Genomic DNA, 18,154 nt, shown 5'->3' with positions numbered 1-18,154 from the left:
ATGGGACAGGCTCGACCTAAAAAGGGGGACACTGTTCCTGGCGAGTGATGCAGTGAGTCACTCACTCACTAAAGAGGGGGGAAAGAAAAGAGCAAGTCTTGTAGCCCTCACACACCCCATGCACCACACGGCAGTTCTCAAAAGATCTCTGATAAAGTGACCCTTTGGGGGACCCGTAGGGCATCCGATAACTCTGGAGTTATCGGGCCGGTGGTGCGGATCGGACAGGCCGTTTGGTGATTTAAACATAAGTATACGACTGAGGAATATAAGGTGGAACTCCACACACATAAAATAGTGTGCAGCAGAATTAACTATGAGATGAGGCGGCTAAGGAAAGTGTTGGAATTTACAAACAGATGGTAATTAATTGAATAGGATTGGCTACTGAAGCAAAGGAGAGATTATCAACGAAGGACTTTTTCTGATACCAATATATATTTCTTATTGAGCAGTTACTTTTTACGTCGCCTTCTGGATATGCATGAAAGGAAGCAATCTCTGTTTCTAAAGTTTAAGCATCATCTTGCAAGAAAGCCCTGATGACGTCCTAGACAAGGACGAAACGTGTTGGCTGTTTGTATTTTGACTTCTGACACAAAACAGAAACATAAAAGGAATATTCAAGAAAACAAGATTCATTTGGAAGACTGTCATTGAAATTTTGTGTTATGGTGTTGTGGATTATAAATTGTATCAATTTATACGCTCCTTCCTCTTCTGGTGTATGTTAATTGTGTGCAGAGGTAGGACGGTGTCTCTGAGAGTGGTTGAGCGTAATTTTGTAATTATATTAAGTATAACCAAACAAAAGATTGCTCTTTGGTGCACCGGGTAGATGACCCTACATCGTCCAAATTTGTGTTAACAAGATTTTAGCTACCCAAAGGACCCATTAACATTGCAAGCACTATAACAGAAGAACATCCTCTCCATTGGTGGTTTTACATGGTCCTCAAGCGCAAAGTAGCAGTGAGCAAAATAAATAAACCACAGGCCCCAGAACTAATTAACTTCCTGTCCAAATTAGTTCAGGAGTGACACATAGTTGCAAAATGGCACACACTCCTCAAATTTAAAGCCTTAAAAATAACATACAAAAAAGAGAGAAATGGGGTATTATTTGTTCCAAAATGTGCATTCAACCTCACCCAGAACAAACATGTTTAAACATCTGGACATTCTCAATCAAAGCACAAATATCTCCTGTATTATCCCACTGTACAATCTGGACTATAAATAGATTCTTCTGGAACTCATGTAAAGTTCACAAACTAGGCTGAATCACCTTAGATGTATGCTGGAATTGCTTTAAAAAAACAACAGAGACTTAGGCGCTGATTACGATTTTGGTCATAAAGCCTCCAAACGGGATTCAGATTTTCCCAACCCATTGCGGAACCTATGTTTCCAACAAACTCGGAAACATTTCCGACCAACCGATTATGTTGGAAAGGTAACTGTTCAGTCTTTCCGACACGGTTCCGACAAGCATTCGGAGACTCCGAGTGGGTCGGAGTTGAATCGTACAGGTCTATGGACTGCGTTTCCAACCGATGTTTAACAATGTCGGATTCTGACAGCCTTTTTCGAATAGGTCTGTCCGACACGAAACGGCTGTCGGAAACTGGCTTTAGGGTCCCATAGCAGGCCCCCCTTCATCCGGAAGCCTCCGGTTGGGGCCATGGGGTATCCATGGGAACCCGCTTTACAACCATGCACAGTGTGGCAGGCTCCATGGGGTACCCGTCACAGGGTGCAAGGTTTTCCGCAAACCACCCCTTTTTTTTAACGGGAGCCCGTGTTGTCGGTCGGAGCATTGAAGCCAATGGAAGACCGACCGTACGGTGTTCGGAAACATAATAATCGGTCAGACTCCCCGAACCCAAGTCAGTCGGAAACGATTCCGACAAGGAGTTGTTCGGAATGTTTTCTGACCAACATCGTAACGAGGCCCTTAGAGTGCTTGCTATATAAGGGTAAACAAATCAGAACCTTCTGGAAAGAAATAGAGAAAACCATGAACAACATATTCCTAACAAATATTTTATTAAACTTTATCAACATAGCCCTAGGCCCATGGACTCCACTCAACAAAACAGAACTTGGCTGTCTTCTTATGGACCTACTACAAACAATGAGAATAAAGCTAGCCCATGGGAGTGGAACCGCTTTAAAAATGTCTTTTATCACACCTAGCAGGGTAGGTCTGCTTTATACGAAGCTCGGACAATATCATCCTAAAAAAACATTCAGAATCAAGTTTCCCCAATAAATCTGGAAGAAGCGAGACCTATACCGGGAAAAATGGAAAACCTCCATAAACATCATACTCCATGATGCTGGTTGAGCAAGTACAAGTGACTCCATATTCAAGAGGCAGAATGGTCTACCTTTGAAACAGTCCTCCATCTTTCTACTTCTCACATCTATACCTCTCTGTCAGTCACACTTCTACGGTGTACCCTCCTTTGAGGCCCCCATCCTGCTATTTCCTTCACCTTTTCGTCATAATTAAAAATGTTCTTGATACCTAATGATGAGAGGAGAGGTGGAAAGATGCTGGTGGTGTGTTGATAACACATTTAATTATATAGATCATAAACAAAAGCAGGTGAAATCATCTTTGGAAAAAAAAGAAACCTAAAGTAAAGCAACGAAGAGAGGCCTAACACGAAAATGTTAAACTGAATACTTAGCTGGAACTTCAATGCCGGTTTCATACATACTTATTATTTTTATTTTGCGCTGGTCGAATCCACATTGGAGTATGAATAAAAGGAAACTAATTTGAAGCACGGTAGGGTCCAACTCGAAGTTATACGGAATTGGGGGAAAACTGTGTTCATGCTAATTACTGTTGCTGCAAGGTGCAATATTTAGCGAGTGGGCAATTTGCACCAGATTCCAAAGTGCAAATGTGCAAATGAAGAGTCAGGCACAAACTGTGAATGGTTTCACCTGGTCCAAGCTAAGCTGCACAAACCGCCGTTGTACACTAACGTCTCTTAACCTATCGAAAATCCTTATGGCAAACATCCATGTAAGGCGTAATTTACAACCAATTTGTGGTGTCATTTTATGGGCAAACAGGAGCTTTTCCCCAACATCGAATCGAGACACACTTAATCAGTGCCTAAAGTGGTTTATAGTAGTGCTAGGTATTCACTGCTCAACTAAACAACTACAACAGTAGAAACAAGCACTTTCTAAAAACAAGACTTACAATTGCTTTAACTTATGAAAGCATACCGTAGCATTTACAATCACCCTATGCAAAATTAATAAATTCAACAGTGGGCAATGGTGCTACCATGTTATTTTTACTTCAAGATACATATAGACAATTAAAGTTTCTCATATTCATGTCCTCAGTGGCGTTCTTACTGGTTTGCAGAAAAAAGGATTCATTAACAACTTACAACAAAGACAAATGTTATTATGCTTGCCATTTTTTAGTTAGTTAGACGAGAAATAGAAAAATCAATCAAGTTACCTGGACGTTTTGAATTTCTCTATACTGAAGCCTATCGTTGGGACTATATCTTGGGTTTGAGCCTTGGAAGAAAAAACAACACTAAATTACTGCAAAGAAAATAATCAAAACATTATAACTTGCAGTGCTTCAAAAACCACTTGATGAAACAGTTGCTAAACATTTCCCAATACCTATTTCTAGCGTGGCTAAATATATATTGGACAATATAATGATATAATTCAACATGAAAGCTGTATACCAAATACTGCACAGATGTCATTAGGATTCATTTATCATTTAATTTAATTCAAACAGCTTGATATTTATAAAAGAAACAAATATGACAAATAAGTACGTCTCAAATTAAAAGGTATTTCCATATTTTTTAATGATTGATTTCAAATGTGAGTTCTCATTGTTTGTATAAGGGATCTTGAAAGTATTTAGGACATTATGCCCAATCTATTGTATTTATATAGAACGTCCACTCCCTTGCAAGACTTAAAGAGCTTTGGGTTGATGAACAAGTGCTCGCTATGAAACGTTTGTACAGCAGCTCTTCGTAGTACTAACGGTCATTGGAGCACTTTGTCTTTCATCATGTTTCTGGGTACCCATTATTACAAGGTTGCAAGAGGGTGACAGTTGGACTTAGATGACAAATGGTTGGTGCTGTCCGAGCAGTTTGTAGACAGGGTAGAGGTATCGTGTGAGCTGCGCAGTGGATAGTTCGCAGCTGCCCAACTGGAACTTACTGTCTTTGAGAAGTGGTTTTTGTAAAGTAAATCTTTTATTGTGTAATTAATAAAAACCATTACAAAAGAATATGACACAATTCTAAGAATTGATCATGATTAAGACATGCTTTAAGAATATATAAATGGCGAACTAATTCTGCCCATTAGAGAGAGAAAGATAAAAAAGATTCTTAAAATTGATCTGAATTAAGACATGCTCTAAGCAGTGTTGCCTTAAAGGAAAGAGAGTTCTTCGCAAGTATGCTGTTGCAAAGTAGTCTCCGTGGTTACTTCTGTAAAACTTATCTTTGCTAAAGTTACTGAAACTCAATGATACATTTTACAAAGCCACTGGCCATGTCCATAGGATTAAAACAGTTCTTTATTGATACGGAGCATGAGCTAATACTTAAGCATCTAAAAGATGGAGATACAAATGTAGTTTGTTCATATAAAATACATTGACAGCAACATATTAAGTGAGCCAGAGATTCCTTTCTAAAGAGGCAAAATTGACAGCTCATGTTTTGATGAGTGTTTTGCTTTAACTCACCCAAATCGAATAATCCAAATCTAAGTCCTGCAAGAGCTCTTTTTAATCTGATCGGTAGGGCTACTTCTATTATATAAGGTTGCACTAAGCCTTGAACATAGGTTTCCAATAAAATATTGACATACTCAATTGTAAGGAAAGCAGAAGTTTTTTTTTTTTTAACTGTGGTTTTAAAATGAGAGATAGGGGCGGAGTGAGCAGACACGCTCGGCGATCTCTCTGCTCCGGCCCCTGATCAGCACCTGAAATAAAGGAGCCCGGCGGTTCAGTGTGTGTGTGTGTGTGTGTGTGGGTGGGGGGGGGACACGGGGCCCCACCAGCGGTGCTGGGCAGCGATGCCTGTGCCCGGTCCCAGGGATTGATCCTGAGGCCTTGTGGTGGTGCGCAGACCTCCAGGAAGACTGAGCCTTACCCGCAGTGGCTGAGGGCGCCAAGTGGAGACAGAAGCCGGCGCTGAGGGGGCGGCCGGTTTAGGTACTTGTGGCCTCCTGGTGCGCTGCCCTGTTGGAGAAACCCTGCGCCTGCCGGGGAGACTGCGGACTTCGGTCCCGGGGCCTTTAATCCCTGGCCTGTGCACGTAGAGGGATCGAGCCTGGGCCAAAGGATACAGTGAGGCTTGCTCCCCCAGAGACAGTAGGCACACCCAGAGCTCCTGTGGGTGAGCAACGTCTGGCCTGGGCCTAGCTGGCCTGGAGCACTTTCTGCTCCCCCTGTGGGCTTGGCCTGAGGGAGTGACAGAACCAGAGGAAGGTGGAGCCTCGAGAGGAGAGCCCCGTGGGACTACAGCTGACAGACGTCCCTTGGCCCTGTAGAGGTAGGAGCGTTTACCTCACCTCAAGTGCTAGCCTGCAGACAGCGGGGGCTAGGGACCGAGGTGCGGAGGAAGGGGGTGGAGCGGCAAATTCCATTGGCACTGGGCCCTGAAGGGAGGCAGACCTAGGAGAAAGGGACTAATCACGGGCTGGATTCCGCTGAGGGAGGAGGCCCTGATCTGTGAAGAGGAGCCGGCCTCACTTCCAAGTGTCTATAGACGACGGTCACGTGGCCCCAGATAGAGGAGAACAGGGGTGGAGGGCCCGGCGCCCTGCCTGGCTCTGCTCCTGCGGGACACTGCCTGTTTGAATAACAAGGAGTGGGATACAGTAAACCACTATATCCTGGTGGCCACCCCTGGGAGACCCATTGCTAGCCCCCCCCCCCCCATTGCACTACAACGGCACAGGAAGGCCTGCCCCTGCCCCCCCCCCCATAGAAGGGTCAGGACTGTTTGTTGGACTGAGTGTTCCCAGGGCAAAAAGTGCCAGGATTCCAGCACCCAGTGTTACGCTATTGGCCCACTCCGCTGGACTGTCCTGAGCCGAGGAGGAGGTGACAGGTGCCCCGCTCCCACCGCTTCTCTCCTGTAAATGGGGGCTACTCTCCTCCCTACCAAGGAGGCCCCCGGGCCCCCATCCCAAGCAGCAGGATGGCGACGGCCCATGTCAATAGAGACCAAACTTTAAAGGTCATGCTAGTCAAGGCTCCGATTCAGGACGCCTGATCCCCCGAGGGCACTGGCCGCACGGAGGGAGCTTATCTGATGGGTTTTCCCTTCTCATGTGAAGATCATGCGGAAGGGGTGGTGGACCCAGGTGTATGAAATTTCGTGATCCCTAAGGAAGGAGGTAATTGGTCGAAAATCCCTCCTCTTCTGGAGCGTGAGCGCCGAGAGATCCTGGTATAATTGGAGCGGGTGTGCTCGTAAATGTGTCTCTCTGCTCGCCCAGAGGGTATGGACGACGCAGAGGCTTCCCATTGCTCGCTCCTACCTCGATTCCCTGTTTACGTCGCTCAAAGAAGACCTGCAATCAATCAAAGGAGATTTGGCCTGGGATCTGCAAGGCGTAAGGTAGGAGCTTTCAGATATAGGGGACAGGTGGACAAGCTGGAATCGAACGAGACCGCCAGAGAAGAGGAAATGGAGCAACTTCGACAAGAAATAATTCGCCCCTCGGACAGACAGATTGATCTTCAGGCCCATGCCGAGGACCTCGAGAATAGGTCGAGGCGAAACAACATCAGGATCCAAAATGTTCCTACCTCGGCTGAAGCAGGGAGCATGGAGGAATATGTGAAGGCCCTTTTCGCCCAGATCCTAGATGACACTCCTAAGACATTCACTTGGACAGGGCCCACCGGGCTGGACTCCCCAGAGCCCTGAATATGCCATCCCCGGACATCACAGCCTGTGTTCACAGTTTCCCCCTAAAAAAACGGGGGCAGATGCTCCGATGAGACACATTTACGAGGAAACCCGCTCCAATTATACCAGGATCTCTTGGTGATCACGCTCAAGAAGAGGAGAGATTTTCAACCAATGACCTCCATCCGTATGGGATCACAAAATTTCATACACCTTGGGCCACCCCTTCCACCTGATCTTCACATGGGGAGGGAAAACCCGTCAGATACGCTCCCTCAGTGCGGCTAGTGCCCTCCTCCAGATCAAGCAGCCAGACGCATCGGCGGGTGGGGGACTGGGGGGGGCAGATCGGAGACCAGAGCCGGTCGCTGGAAGCCACAAGGAAGGAGACGGAGGCGTAAGGGTAAGGGGGCCCTAAAACCTGATCCCAAAGCAATGGCGTTAGAGAGGAGGGTGGTCCTGGAGAGTCTGGTGGGGGAGCGAGTGTCTGGTGGTGCAACTGACACTGCAAAGCTTACCCTGCCTGCCACTAGGGCACAAACGGACGCTCTCCGGGGCTGTGAGGGGGGTGATCCCCAAGAAGACCTCTGGCCACCAAAAACCCAATTCCATGGTCCTCTCGTCGAAGGGTGGAGACAGCCTGGATGGCCTTCTTTCTTCCAGAGACTTTATCTTGTAATCTAGCGAGTTTGATTTTTTTGGGTTTTAGTTTCTGTAAGTTTGCTAGAAATGTACCACTGTATTGCACTACTGAGGGACACTGCCTTACCACCTTTTACATCCCGGATTTCCGTATTATACGACAACACAGACGGGGGGTTGACGGGACAGGTTCGTTCCCCACAGCAAGATTACTCTCTTCCACAATGGCCTTTAAGGTGATCTCTCTGAACGTCAAAGGGTTAAATAACCCAGGCTAGGCTATCCTCTCTTACCAAGAGCACACTAGGGCAGATATCTGCCTCCTTCAGGAGACCCATCTTCAGCGGCTTTAATCTAGATCCTTACCGCTCCAGCTGTTCTCCTCAGGGAGCCAGACGGCAGGGGTGGCCATACTATTTTCACGCACATTCCAAGGCTCAATCGTCCCCAAATTGATGGAACTTATAGGCTGTCTTCTAGTTTATCAAATACAGCTGAGGTTAGAGATGCTAACACAAGAGACCCTCTACGCACCTAACGAAGGGCAAGAGCGGTTCATCCGGGAGGCTTTAGCGGCGACCCTAACATCGCAGGACAGACTGGTCCTGATAGAGGGCGACCTAAACATAGTCTTTGATAAGAACATGGACCGCACCACACACAGGGAGGGGAGCACCAGGTCAATGTCAATGGATGGCCTCGTCTGGTTAAAGGAGGGAGGGCTAATAGATCTGTGGAGAGCATCCCATCCTGCCACCCAGGACATTACATTCTGCTCGCATGCACACATATCTTACGCAGACCTAGATTATTTCCTAAGCACCTCAGACCTACGCCAACTCCACCACACGGTTGAGATAGAGCCGAGAGCCCTCTCCGACCACTGTGCTTTGATACTCGAGATACAATCTCCCCAAAAGCAGCACAGGCGACGGCAATGGAGGCTCAGGGAGTCGCTGCTCCAGAAAACCTGAGGTGATAGCAGGCTCAAGATGGCCACTGGTGAGTACTTGGAAACTAATGACAATTCGGAGGTGCCACTCCAGGTTACCTGGGACGCTTAAAATGCAGTGCTTAAAGGGAAGCTGATATCCCTTTCGGCCACCGAGAACAAACAGTGGAAGCTTAAGCAGACCAAGCTGCAGGATGAGAATAGGGAGCTGGAGTTTATCCACCACCGTACTGGTACCCCCAGGGTTTGACCCCAGATAGAGGCTGCACGGAAACAACTGGCTGGCCTGGACCTTGACAGAGCGGAATATGCTCTGTTGCGCCTCAAACACTCATTCTACCTGAAGGGGAACAAAAGTGGCAGACTCTTGGCCACCAAGTTCCGAGCCGAATGACAAGCCAACACAGTCCATTCCCTCCTGACAAAGAACGGGGAGGAACTGGTGGGCGACGATTCCATAGCTTACCTGTTTAGGGACTTCCATGCGACGCTTTACTCGGAACCAACCCATCCCCACTGGAGACATAGAGCGCTACCTCCAAGGCCCTCCTGTGACCAAGCTGACTGACTCCCAAGCATCCTCCCTGGACGAGCCAATACGTGTGGATGAGGTTATTTCCGCTATCTCAAGGCAGAAGCCGTTGAGGTCACGGGGTACCGTCATCTTCTCCTCCGGGTTCTACAAGGCCTTCTGTGTGGAGCTTGCCCCAATCCTCACCCAGCATTTTAACACTATCGCTGACACAGGCTCCCTCCCAGCTTCCATGCTTGAGGCGGCTATTGTTGTCATCCTCAAGCCTGGAAAGGACAAACGGTTCTGCGCTAACTACCGCTCCATATTGCTTTTAAATACGGACTCAAAGCTCTTCACAGGCATCCTCGCAGCTCGCCTCGACCCCTTGATGCAGGGTCTTATCCACCCTGATCAAGCAGGATTTGATCCGCAGAGGCAATGTATGGACAACACCAAACAACTCTTGCACGTTATAGTCCAGGTGCATCGCAGACAGGGCTCCAGCATGTTACTCTCACTGGACGCTGAGAAGGCCTTCGATCGAGTCCATTGGCCCTTCCTCCAGGTGACACTAGCGCACTTTGGGTCCAGGGAGAAATTTTCATTTTGGGGTTTTAGTGGCTACGGGGCCCCGTCGGCTTTGGTGAGGGTCAACAGATTGAGCTCGGAGAGCTGCCCCATACGCAGATGTACAAGGCAGGGCTGCCCGCTTTCCCCTCTCCTATTCGCTCTCTATTTGGAGCCCTTTGTGCAGAGGGTTTGAGACCATCCCCTAATTAGCGGGCTTCCCTTAGGAGGGGAAGAACATCCCATCAGCCTGTATGCAGAGGATGTTTTAGTTATGCTAGACAACCCAGTTATGAGCTTGCCTCCCTTTTCTAACCGAACTAATAGAGTTCGGACAGGTATCTGGAGTTCGCATGAGCCTCCACAAGTCGCAGGCCCTCAACCTCACCATCCCCCCTCTCGAGCTGGAGACATTAGCGAGAGCACATGCGATCTGTTGGGAACCCAACTCTATTCCATACTTAGGAGTCCACCTATGCCTGACACTAGAGAAGACAAACGTTCTAAATTACGGAGCATTGACTGGTCGAATTCTAACTGAACTTGACACTACCCACTCTCTATACTGGGCAAGGCTGCGGCCATAAAAATGACTACCCTGCCCAGGGTCCTCTATTTATTTCAGGCCCTACCATTGCCCCCCCCCGGCGGGTACGATCACAACCCATCAGACAGCCCTGAGCCACTTCATATGGGCTGGTAAACGACCCAGAATGAGCAAGGAGCGGAGCTGGTTCCCCCAGCGTAGGGAGGCCTAGGGGTGCCCTGCCTTCTTAGGTACTACCAGGCCGCCCAGCTTCGATATTTAGTGGAGTGGTACAAGGCAGAGTAAGAGAAGTACTGGCTGTTTATGGACAGAGCCCTGGCCGGAACATCGTTGGTGAAGGTCCCGTTCCTGCCACAAGCCCATTGTGCTCCTAGCTTATACACCTTCCTAATAACTCGTTCTTTACTACAGGTGTGGGACGGATGCATGCGTAGGGGAATGCTGACTTCTCTGGCGTCCCCCTTGACTCCAATCGCTGTCATCTTGGACTTTACGCCAGTATTGGGAGCACCATTCCAGGTATGGCAGGAGGCGACCTGCAGGTCTATAGGACATTTTTTGGATCAGGATGGGCTGGTCCCATTTGACACCCTAAGAACAGGTTATGCTATCCCCAAATCGGAGGGCTTTCAATACCTCAAAATTAGACACTGGGTAGCACACCCGTTGATTCGCCAGGGCGCGGGGAGGTTGCTGACACCGCACGAGAAATGGCTTCAGGGCAAACACACAGACAAACCTCTCATTTCGAAGTTATATGTTTTATTCCAGCCCACCTTCACCGACGACAAATACCCCTCTGAGAAGCGCTGGGAATCTTAACTGGGTCGTTCACTTTCCTGTAGGGAATGGCGCAACTTATACCACAGGGCCAGACACAGCACCTATAACATAGCTAGTACTGAAACGGCTGTCAAACTTACTTCTTATCGGTACTTAACCCCGGTGTGACTTCATAGGGGTAACCCGGCCCGCAGCGATGCATTCTGGCGCCAATGTGGGGCAAAAGGCAGGCTCACTCACCAACGCTGGGAGTGCCTGGGTATCACAGCGTTCTGGGCCTCAGTATTGGATGACATAGACACTCACCTCTCTACTCTGCTACCTAGATTCCCATCATACATACTGCTAGGCCTCCCCAACCCCAACCCCCTCACCTATCTTTCATCTCGTAGAGTGTGCCAAATTAGCATGGCCCTTGGGGGCGCCCATAAGACTATTCTGGCCCTATGGGGCACTCCCACTTCTCCGACCCACGTGGCTTGGCTGAGACGCCTATGGGACATATTGAGGATGGAGAAACTCACCCTTACATTGACGTCACTAGGCGAGACATTTAGAACCATCTGGCGCCCCCTCCTTGAGTTACTAACTAAGGAATTCAGAGAGCTGATCTGCCCCGTTATCAGTGGATACTCCGTCTGGCCGACTTAGAGACAACTTAGATCACGGAAACACACACATACATCCTTCTATTACCCTGACATCATAGCTTTGCTGCAAGTGGTACTGGGGAGGGGTGGTACTAGGGTGGGATGGGAGGGGGTAGTTTTGTTCCTTTTGTTCTCTCTTTCCCTCTTTCATTTCTCCCTAAAGGGATTTAAAAGTTGAATTATTACTCTGTGATTCGGAGAGACCTTTCTCTCGAAGTGTATTGTTATCTTTACATGCCAATGCGACAATAAAACCGATTTAAACCATAAAATGAGAGATAAAGTTGAGTCCCAAGCTTCAGTCAGCTGAAAGATTTCGACTGATTTGGCCATAACATCAAGATGAGATATTTTTATTTTCCTGAGGACCTAACTTCGTCCCATAGGCTTGATATTGAACACTGTTGATGGGAGTTCTTGCGGTAGGAGGTAAATATGTTATGTCGGGGCTGGAGGTCTTTATTTCGCACCTCCCCCGACCCCCCCACCCAATCTGTCCATTCACTTGTGCAGCACAAAAGTTTGAGGGACGGTATGGTTTATGATCCATTAAGGTAGAAATAGCAAAAAATTAAATGAATGCAAAAAAACTGAATATTGAAGTGATTTTCAGTAAAGTGATTGGGGTGGAATGTTCCCCCTTTCTTAACTCCCTATCCTATACTACATACAGATGTATGGATATTACTCTGCTCTCTTCCAATTACGTTGGGAGGCGGGGTGGAAGGCTGGGAAAATGATGTTCCTCCTGTGACCTCTGGTGGATGTACTGTCTATGCGATAACTTAAATGCCAATAAAGATATATGAAAATGTTTTTTAAAACATCGGCCAGAAGAATGGTATGGTGTGGGAAACACTTCAAAATCCGTATAGAATAATCAATGGCATATATTTCGCTTTGATGATATTAAATAAAGACATCCCTGAAGGACCTGTCAGGTTGATTGCCAGTTTCAGAAGCGCAAATGATATGTGCTTGCATTAGTGGCTATTACCTCTTTTTGACTGGATGAATTGACTATTAAACCATAGGCCCACATATTTATTGGATTCTGCTAGCTTGATATTCTACATTCCAACTACTCTTTCTAATCTCCCTGCTACCAATGTGCAATACATTGGATTTTTCATAATTTAAAACTAGTTGATTGAAGATGGTTCAATATAGTCAAAAAATCACAGTGCATACATCAGCAATTGGTGGGCATGCTCTTTCCTTGATCAGTTCGATTGCAATGTTCAAAACACAAAGATGAAAGAGTAGTGAGGTAGGACACAGACCTGTTTTAGGCCTCTGGTCGCGTATAACATTCTAGTTAGTAAAATGCGGTCATCAAATTTCACTAAAAACCGAATGTTCGTAATATAGTACGTAGTCCAGAACACAATACAACACGCATAGAGGTCCGTTATATTGGGGACTATGTGTTTGCTGACTGACATCTAAAGAGTCCAAATATTGTCCATTGTGCCATGGCTATTTCTGAAACCTGTCTGATTCCAGGGGTTTAGCTCCAAGTTCTAAGATCATTCTGAAGTAAACATAGATATTGTTTTGCTTCTGTATCTAACAGTGGTACAAAAGGGGGTGGTGATGGACGGAGCATCTGAACCAATCAAACACTCACACCCAGTCAACAGATCTGGATTTAATCCATCACCGTTCTTTAGCCCACTCTGCCACCCCAGTTCAGACATAGCCATATGCAAATCAATCTGACCCTATTCCTCAGTGTTTGGAGTCCCCAAGAGGCGCACGGCAGGAGCCGGCAGCACCGCCTCCAATGCGAATGCAGTTTTGCCGGAACGAGCGCCAACAGTAGTTGCCAGCGCTTTGTTCCGTACTTTATGAAATAAATCCCCTGAGGTTGAGCGTTTTTCTTGGAACCCGTGTAGGGTGTGAACAGAACGCTTTCCTTCGTTTTGTTTTTTCTTACTGTGCAAGAGCCTATTGCACTACCTTGTATGGAGTTTTTTTCCTTTCCCAAGACCAACCATCCCTTCTGCATAGTATCCATGAAGTATAACTAGGCCCTCTGGGCCAGTACATCTTATTTCAACTGGATTGTGCTATACGCTGCCATGCTATGTCAACCATGGTGAGTGCGTTTTCCTTTTTCTTTTTCTTCTACAATCTTATTTAGGACAATGACTTTCACTAGAGTGTAATTCCTGCACCTTATTTTCTCACATTTTAAATCCTTCTGTCTTGGAGACCTAAAGTTTTTCCTACCTTGTCTGCGGCTACCCTACAGACGCTGTCTGTATCTCCCTTCCGCCTAATCACGCCACAATCTGACATTACGACTAGTACCCTTCCTTCATTTCCCAGTACACCAGCGGTGATGTATTTCTCTTCCCTTTCCCCTTGGGACCAATCGCCCATACTTTGGTAGTCTGTGTGGAGGATTGGTCCAGAGGTGAGAGGGATGGCTCTCTTCGTTCCTGCGGTACCTGGTATTCAGGTGAATGGGGGTTGTAACAATAAGATGGGCCTCAAGTTACTCTGTTGGTCAGGCTGGGATAGGACAGCCCCTAGTCTACGGTCAGAGGCATCAGTTTGTAGGACGAAGGTTTTTCCGAAGTCGGGACACATTAGTCCAGGGGCCTGGCACAATAGGGTCTTCATTGTCTGAAAGCTGTGTTCTTGGTGGATGGTCCATTACAACCGGTTGTTGGGGTATCGGTGTGCTAGCAAATCAGTTAGGGGGCATGCTATGGAGGAAAAGTCTGGAATAAAGCGTCGGTAATACCCTACCAACCCAAGAAAGGCACACATGTCCTTTTTGGTGAGTGGCTGGGGTATGTTCTGTATTGCCTCTAGTTTGGTGTGTTGTGGTTGTAGTGTCCCTGCTTGAATGGAGTACCCCAAGAATTCTATATGATCTGTTCCCAGGGTGGTCTTTTTTGGATTGAGTGTCATACCCGACTGGTGGAGAGAGGATAAAAGACACCGACGGTGCTTTAGGTGTGTCTCCCAGTCAGGGCTGTACACCACAATATCATCTAGAGAGGCCACTGTGTATTGTTGATGAGCACGTATAATGATGTCCATTAGTCTCTGGAAAGTCGCGGGTGCTCCGTGCAATCCAAAGGGCATGACCTTAAAGTGGTACAGGCCGGACGGGGTGGAGAAGGCTGTTTTCTCCCTGGCAGCTGGATGGAGAGGAATCTGCCAATACCCCTTTGTCAGGTCGATGATGGACATCACACAAGCCCCTCCGCGTCTTTCTACGAGCTCATCAACTCTCAGCATAGGGTAACTGTCAAATTTGGAATGTGCATTCAGTTGGCGGAAGTCGATGCAAAACCGGAGGCTACCATCTGGTTTGGGCACCAACACCACCGGGGAACACCAGTTGCTCACTTCTTGCTCCACAGCCGGTCGTCTGGCGGCAGTTATATGGTAGGGTTTTAGCTTGATGATTGTTCCTGCTTCCGTTTTTATATCATGATAGATCAAGGTGTTTTTCCCTGGGGCGCTGGAGCAAACGCCTGGGAAACTGTCCAATATACTATACAGTTGTAGTTTTTGGTGGCTGTTGAGTGCTTCTCCCGTGTTGAGCCGTTCTACAGGTGATGAACTTGGGGGGTCGGTCAGGTATTTCTAGGGTCTTCGTGCAGGTGATGTGATTTACAGAAGCCACTGGGGTTCTGACCTGGGGGGACGGTTCCTCCCATTTTATTAACAAGTTAATGTGGTAGACCTGTCCCTGAGGTCCGGTTCTGGGTATAGCCACTCTATAGGTGACGGGGGTTACCTGACTAATGACGGTATAGGGGCATTGCCAGGTCGCTAACAGTTTCTTTTTCGAGGTGGGCATCAATATGAGTACCTTATCTCCCACTGTCAGTTGTCTGACTTGAGTGCCCCTGTCATAGTGTTTCTTTTGTTTTTGTTGGGCCTTCTCAAGGTTTTGGTGGACCTCCTCCCAGAGAGCCATGAGGTTTTTCTTTAGAGCAGTTGAGTAAGTTAACACTGGCCTTCCCTCCTTCTCCCCCTCAGTCCACTGTTCCACTGTCATGTCTAGAAGGGTACGAGGCCTACGTCCGAAGACTAGCTCGAAGGAACTGAACCCGGTTGACGCTTGTTTATGGGTACGTATGGCGAATAGTACCACAGGGAGTTTACGGTCCCAATCCCTCCCTGAATCTGTGATACACTTCCTGAGTATGGTCTTTATGGTTCTGTTATAACGTTCTACCAGACCGTCCGTCTGGGGATTGTAAATGGCCGTTCGGAGCTTGTGAATACCCAGTAAGGTACAGACTTCCTTCATCAACCAGGACATGAAGGGTATCCCTTGATCAGTTAAAATTTCTGATGGAATTTGAATTTGAATTTACAGCAATTTATATAGCGCACTTATACCATGCGGTTTCATGGTGCTAGGAGGACGCTTAGCCAGAGGTGAAAGGTAAGTGAAGCAAAATGCTAGGATGGAAAAGCACGGGAGAAAAGAAAAGTCTTAAGTGCTCTGCGAAAATCAGAATAAGACGGGGTAGATCTAATGTGAAAGGGAAAAGAGTTCCAAAAAATAGGGGCATGAACCCTGAATTTTGAGCCCCCGTATTTCTTTTTCTTAAAGCGGGGAACAGAGAGCAGAGATTTAGTAGAGGAACGGAGTTCTCTGTTGGGGCAGTAGGTACTGATGGCGGAGGAGATGAAGTCAGGGGCAGTTCCCGCCAAGGCCTGAAAGGAGGGGCAACCCAATTTAAAGAGGGCCCGCTCTTTGATAGGGAGCCAGTGTAGGGATTGAAGAAGGGGAGTGACGTGATGAAATCTAGGTAGGCCATGGATCAGTCGGGCGGCCTGATTTTGGACTAGCTGGAGACGGTGGAAGGCATAGGCGGGGGCTCCATTATATACAATGTTCCCATAATCCAGCCGGGACAGAACCATCGCCATCAGGATGAGTTTAAGGGCAGGAACAGAGAAGAACCGGGAGATTTTACGTATGGTGCGAAGGGCAAACAAACAGGAGGAAACAACAGAATTGATCTGAGTGTGGGGGGTGAGGTGCTTGTTGAGTGAGATCCCTAGAGTTTTTACTGAAAAAGAAGGGGTGGGGGAAGAACCCAGGGAAAGGGGCCAGAAGCTAGGGGACCAAGGACTGGGAGTGCTACCAGTAACAACAAGTTTCGTCTTGTCCGGATTTAATTTCAGATGATTGCCGCTCATCCAATCGCTGATGAACAGCATGACCGACTGGAAGTTGTGTATACTGGTAGGGGAATGTGATAGGTGAAAAATGAGTTGGAGGTCATCAGCGTAATTGTATACGGTGACCTCCATGTTCTGAAGTGCAAAAATAAGGGGATAGATGTATAGGTTAAATAATAGCGGAGAAAGGGAGGAACCCTGGGGAACACCACACCGGACTGAGTGAGGGGAGGCGATGAATTGGGCCAGATGGACGGCCTGAGAGCGATCCCTCAGAAAGGAGCTGATCCAGGTCAAGGCAGGACCCTCGATACCCGCCGCCCTGACACGGGTGAGAAGAATGGAATGATCAACCGTGTCAAAGGCGGCGGAGAGATCTAAAAGGACCAGGGCCTGGGGCGTATTGGTTGGAAAACCAACCCTTGAAAAGAAAGAGATCATGGCTTGAGCAACCACAACGGTGGTCATGCTCGTTAAAGGTATCGCCTCGGGGTATCGGGTGGCATAATCCACTAAAACCAATATGTACTGGTGACCCCGAGATGATGGTAACAGGGGACCTACCAAGTCCATACCCACCAGTTTGAAGGGGACATCAATGATAGGCAAGGGTCTCAAAGGGGCCTTTTTATCTGTGGAGGGGTTGACTAACTCACATCTGGGACAAGAGGCACAAAGTCTGGCGACTTCCCTGTAGACCCAGGCCAATAGAATTACTCTAGTAAATAGCACAGAGTGTGCTTCTGTCCGTAGTGTCCACCCCCAACCTGTCTGTGCACTATGTGTAAAGCCTGTTCCCTAAATGCTAGGGGAACCAGGAGTTGCTCGTTTTGTGAAGGAGGGGGTCCCACTGACTATATAAAGGAGTCCCTTCTTAATAAGGAAGTATGGTCCTACCTTGTTAGGGTCTTCTTTGTGGGCTTGGCTCCATGCATGGGCCAGGGTGCAGTCATCCCTTTGAGCCGTCCTGAAGTTACGGACCGGCCACTCGCTCTCTTCTGAGAAGGAAAGAAGACAAGTAACAGGGGGGGCGCAAGGACCTTGCGTAAGCCACCGGCTCCTTCCTTTTTCCGACCTGGACTTTGGGACTTTGAGTTCGCTCTGTGGCTACTCGGAGGTAGAAAAAGGCACTTCTTACAGCCAGTCTGTCTTAGGGAGCTTTTTGGGTACGCTTGCCAAGTACTCATCAAATCGGGGAAGATCTGTTCCTAGTATTGCGGAACCTACGGATACTGGCTGAATGTTGAAGCCAGCCCGTGTCCCCATGTATTCTCCTATGATGCGATTAGTGCAACAATAAAAATTTATAAAAAAAAAAAAAAGATCTGTTCCCAGTATGACCTTTTCTGGGAGTGTCCTGACTATGCCCACCTGTCGCACCTG

At 47.5% G+C, this 18,154-nt stretch overlaps 1 protein-coding gene across 2 annotated transcripts in view; it reads right to left on the bottom strand.

Moving 5' to 3' along the window:
• The window catches only part of ARL6 (ARF like GTPase 6), a 474,385-nt gene that overhangs the window by 317,378 nt on the left and 138,853 nt on the right, over window positions 1-18,154 (bottom strand). For both annotated transcript variants that reach the window (XM_078643198.1, XM_078643199.1), the window contains exon 3: window positions 3,497-3,558. In XM_078643198.1, the coding sequence (XP_078499324.1) occupies window positions 3,497-3,558 (62 nt within the window). The remainder of the gene's footprint in view (window positions 1-3,496; window positions 3,559-18,154) is intronic.

This window comes from Lissotriton helveticus, chromosome 5_1 (assembly GCF_964261635.1).
Source record: "Lissotriton helveticus chromosome 5_1, aLisHel1.1, whole genome shotgun sequence".
Taxonomy (NCBI): domain Eukaryota; kingdom Metazoa; phylum Chordata; class Amphibia; order Caudata; family Salamandridae; genus Lissotriton; species Lissotriton helveticus.
The sequence above is the reverse complement of the archived record's forward strand: the minus strand, read 5'-3'. Positions and strand labels throughout refer to the sequence as shown.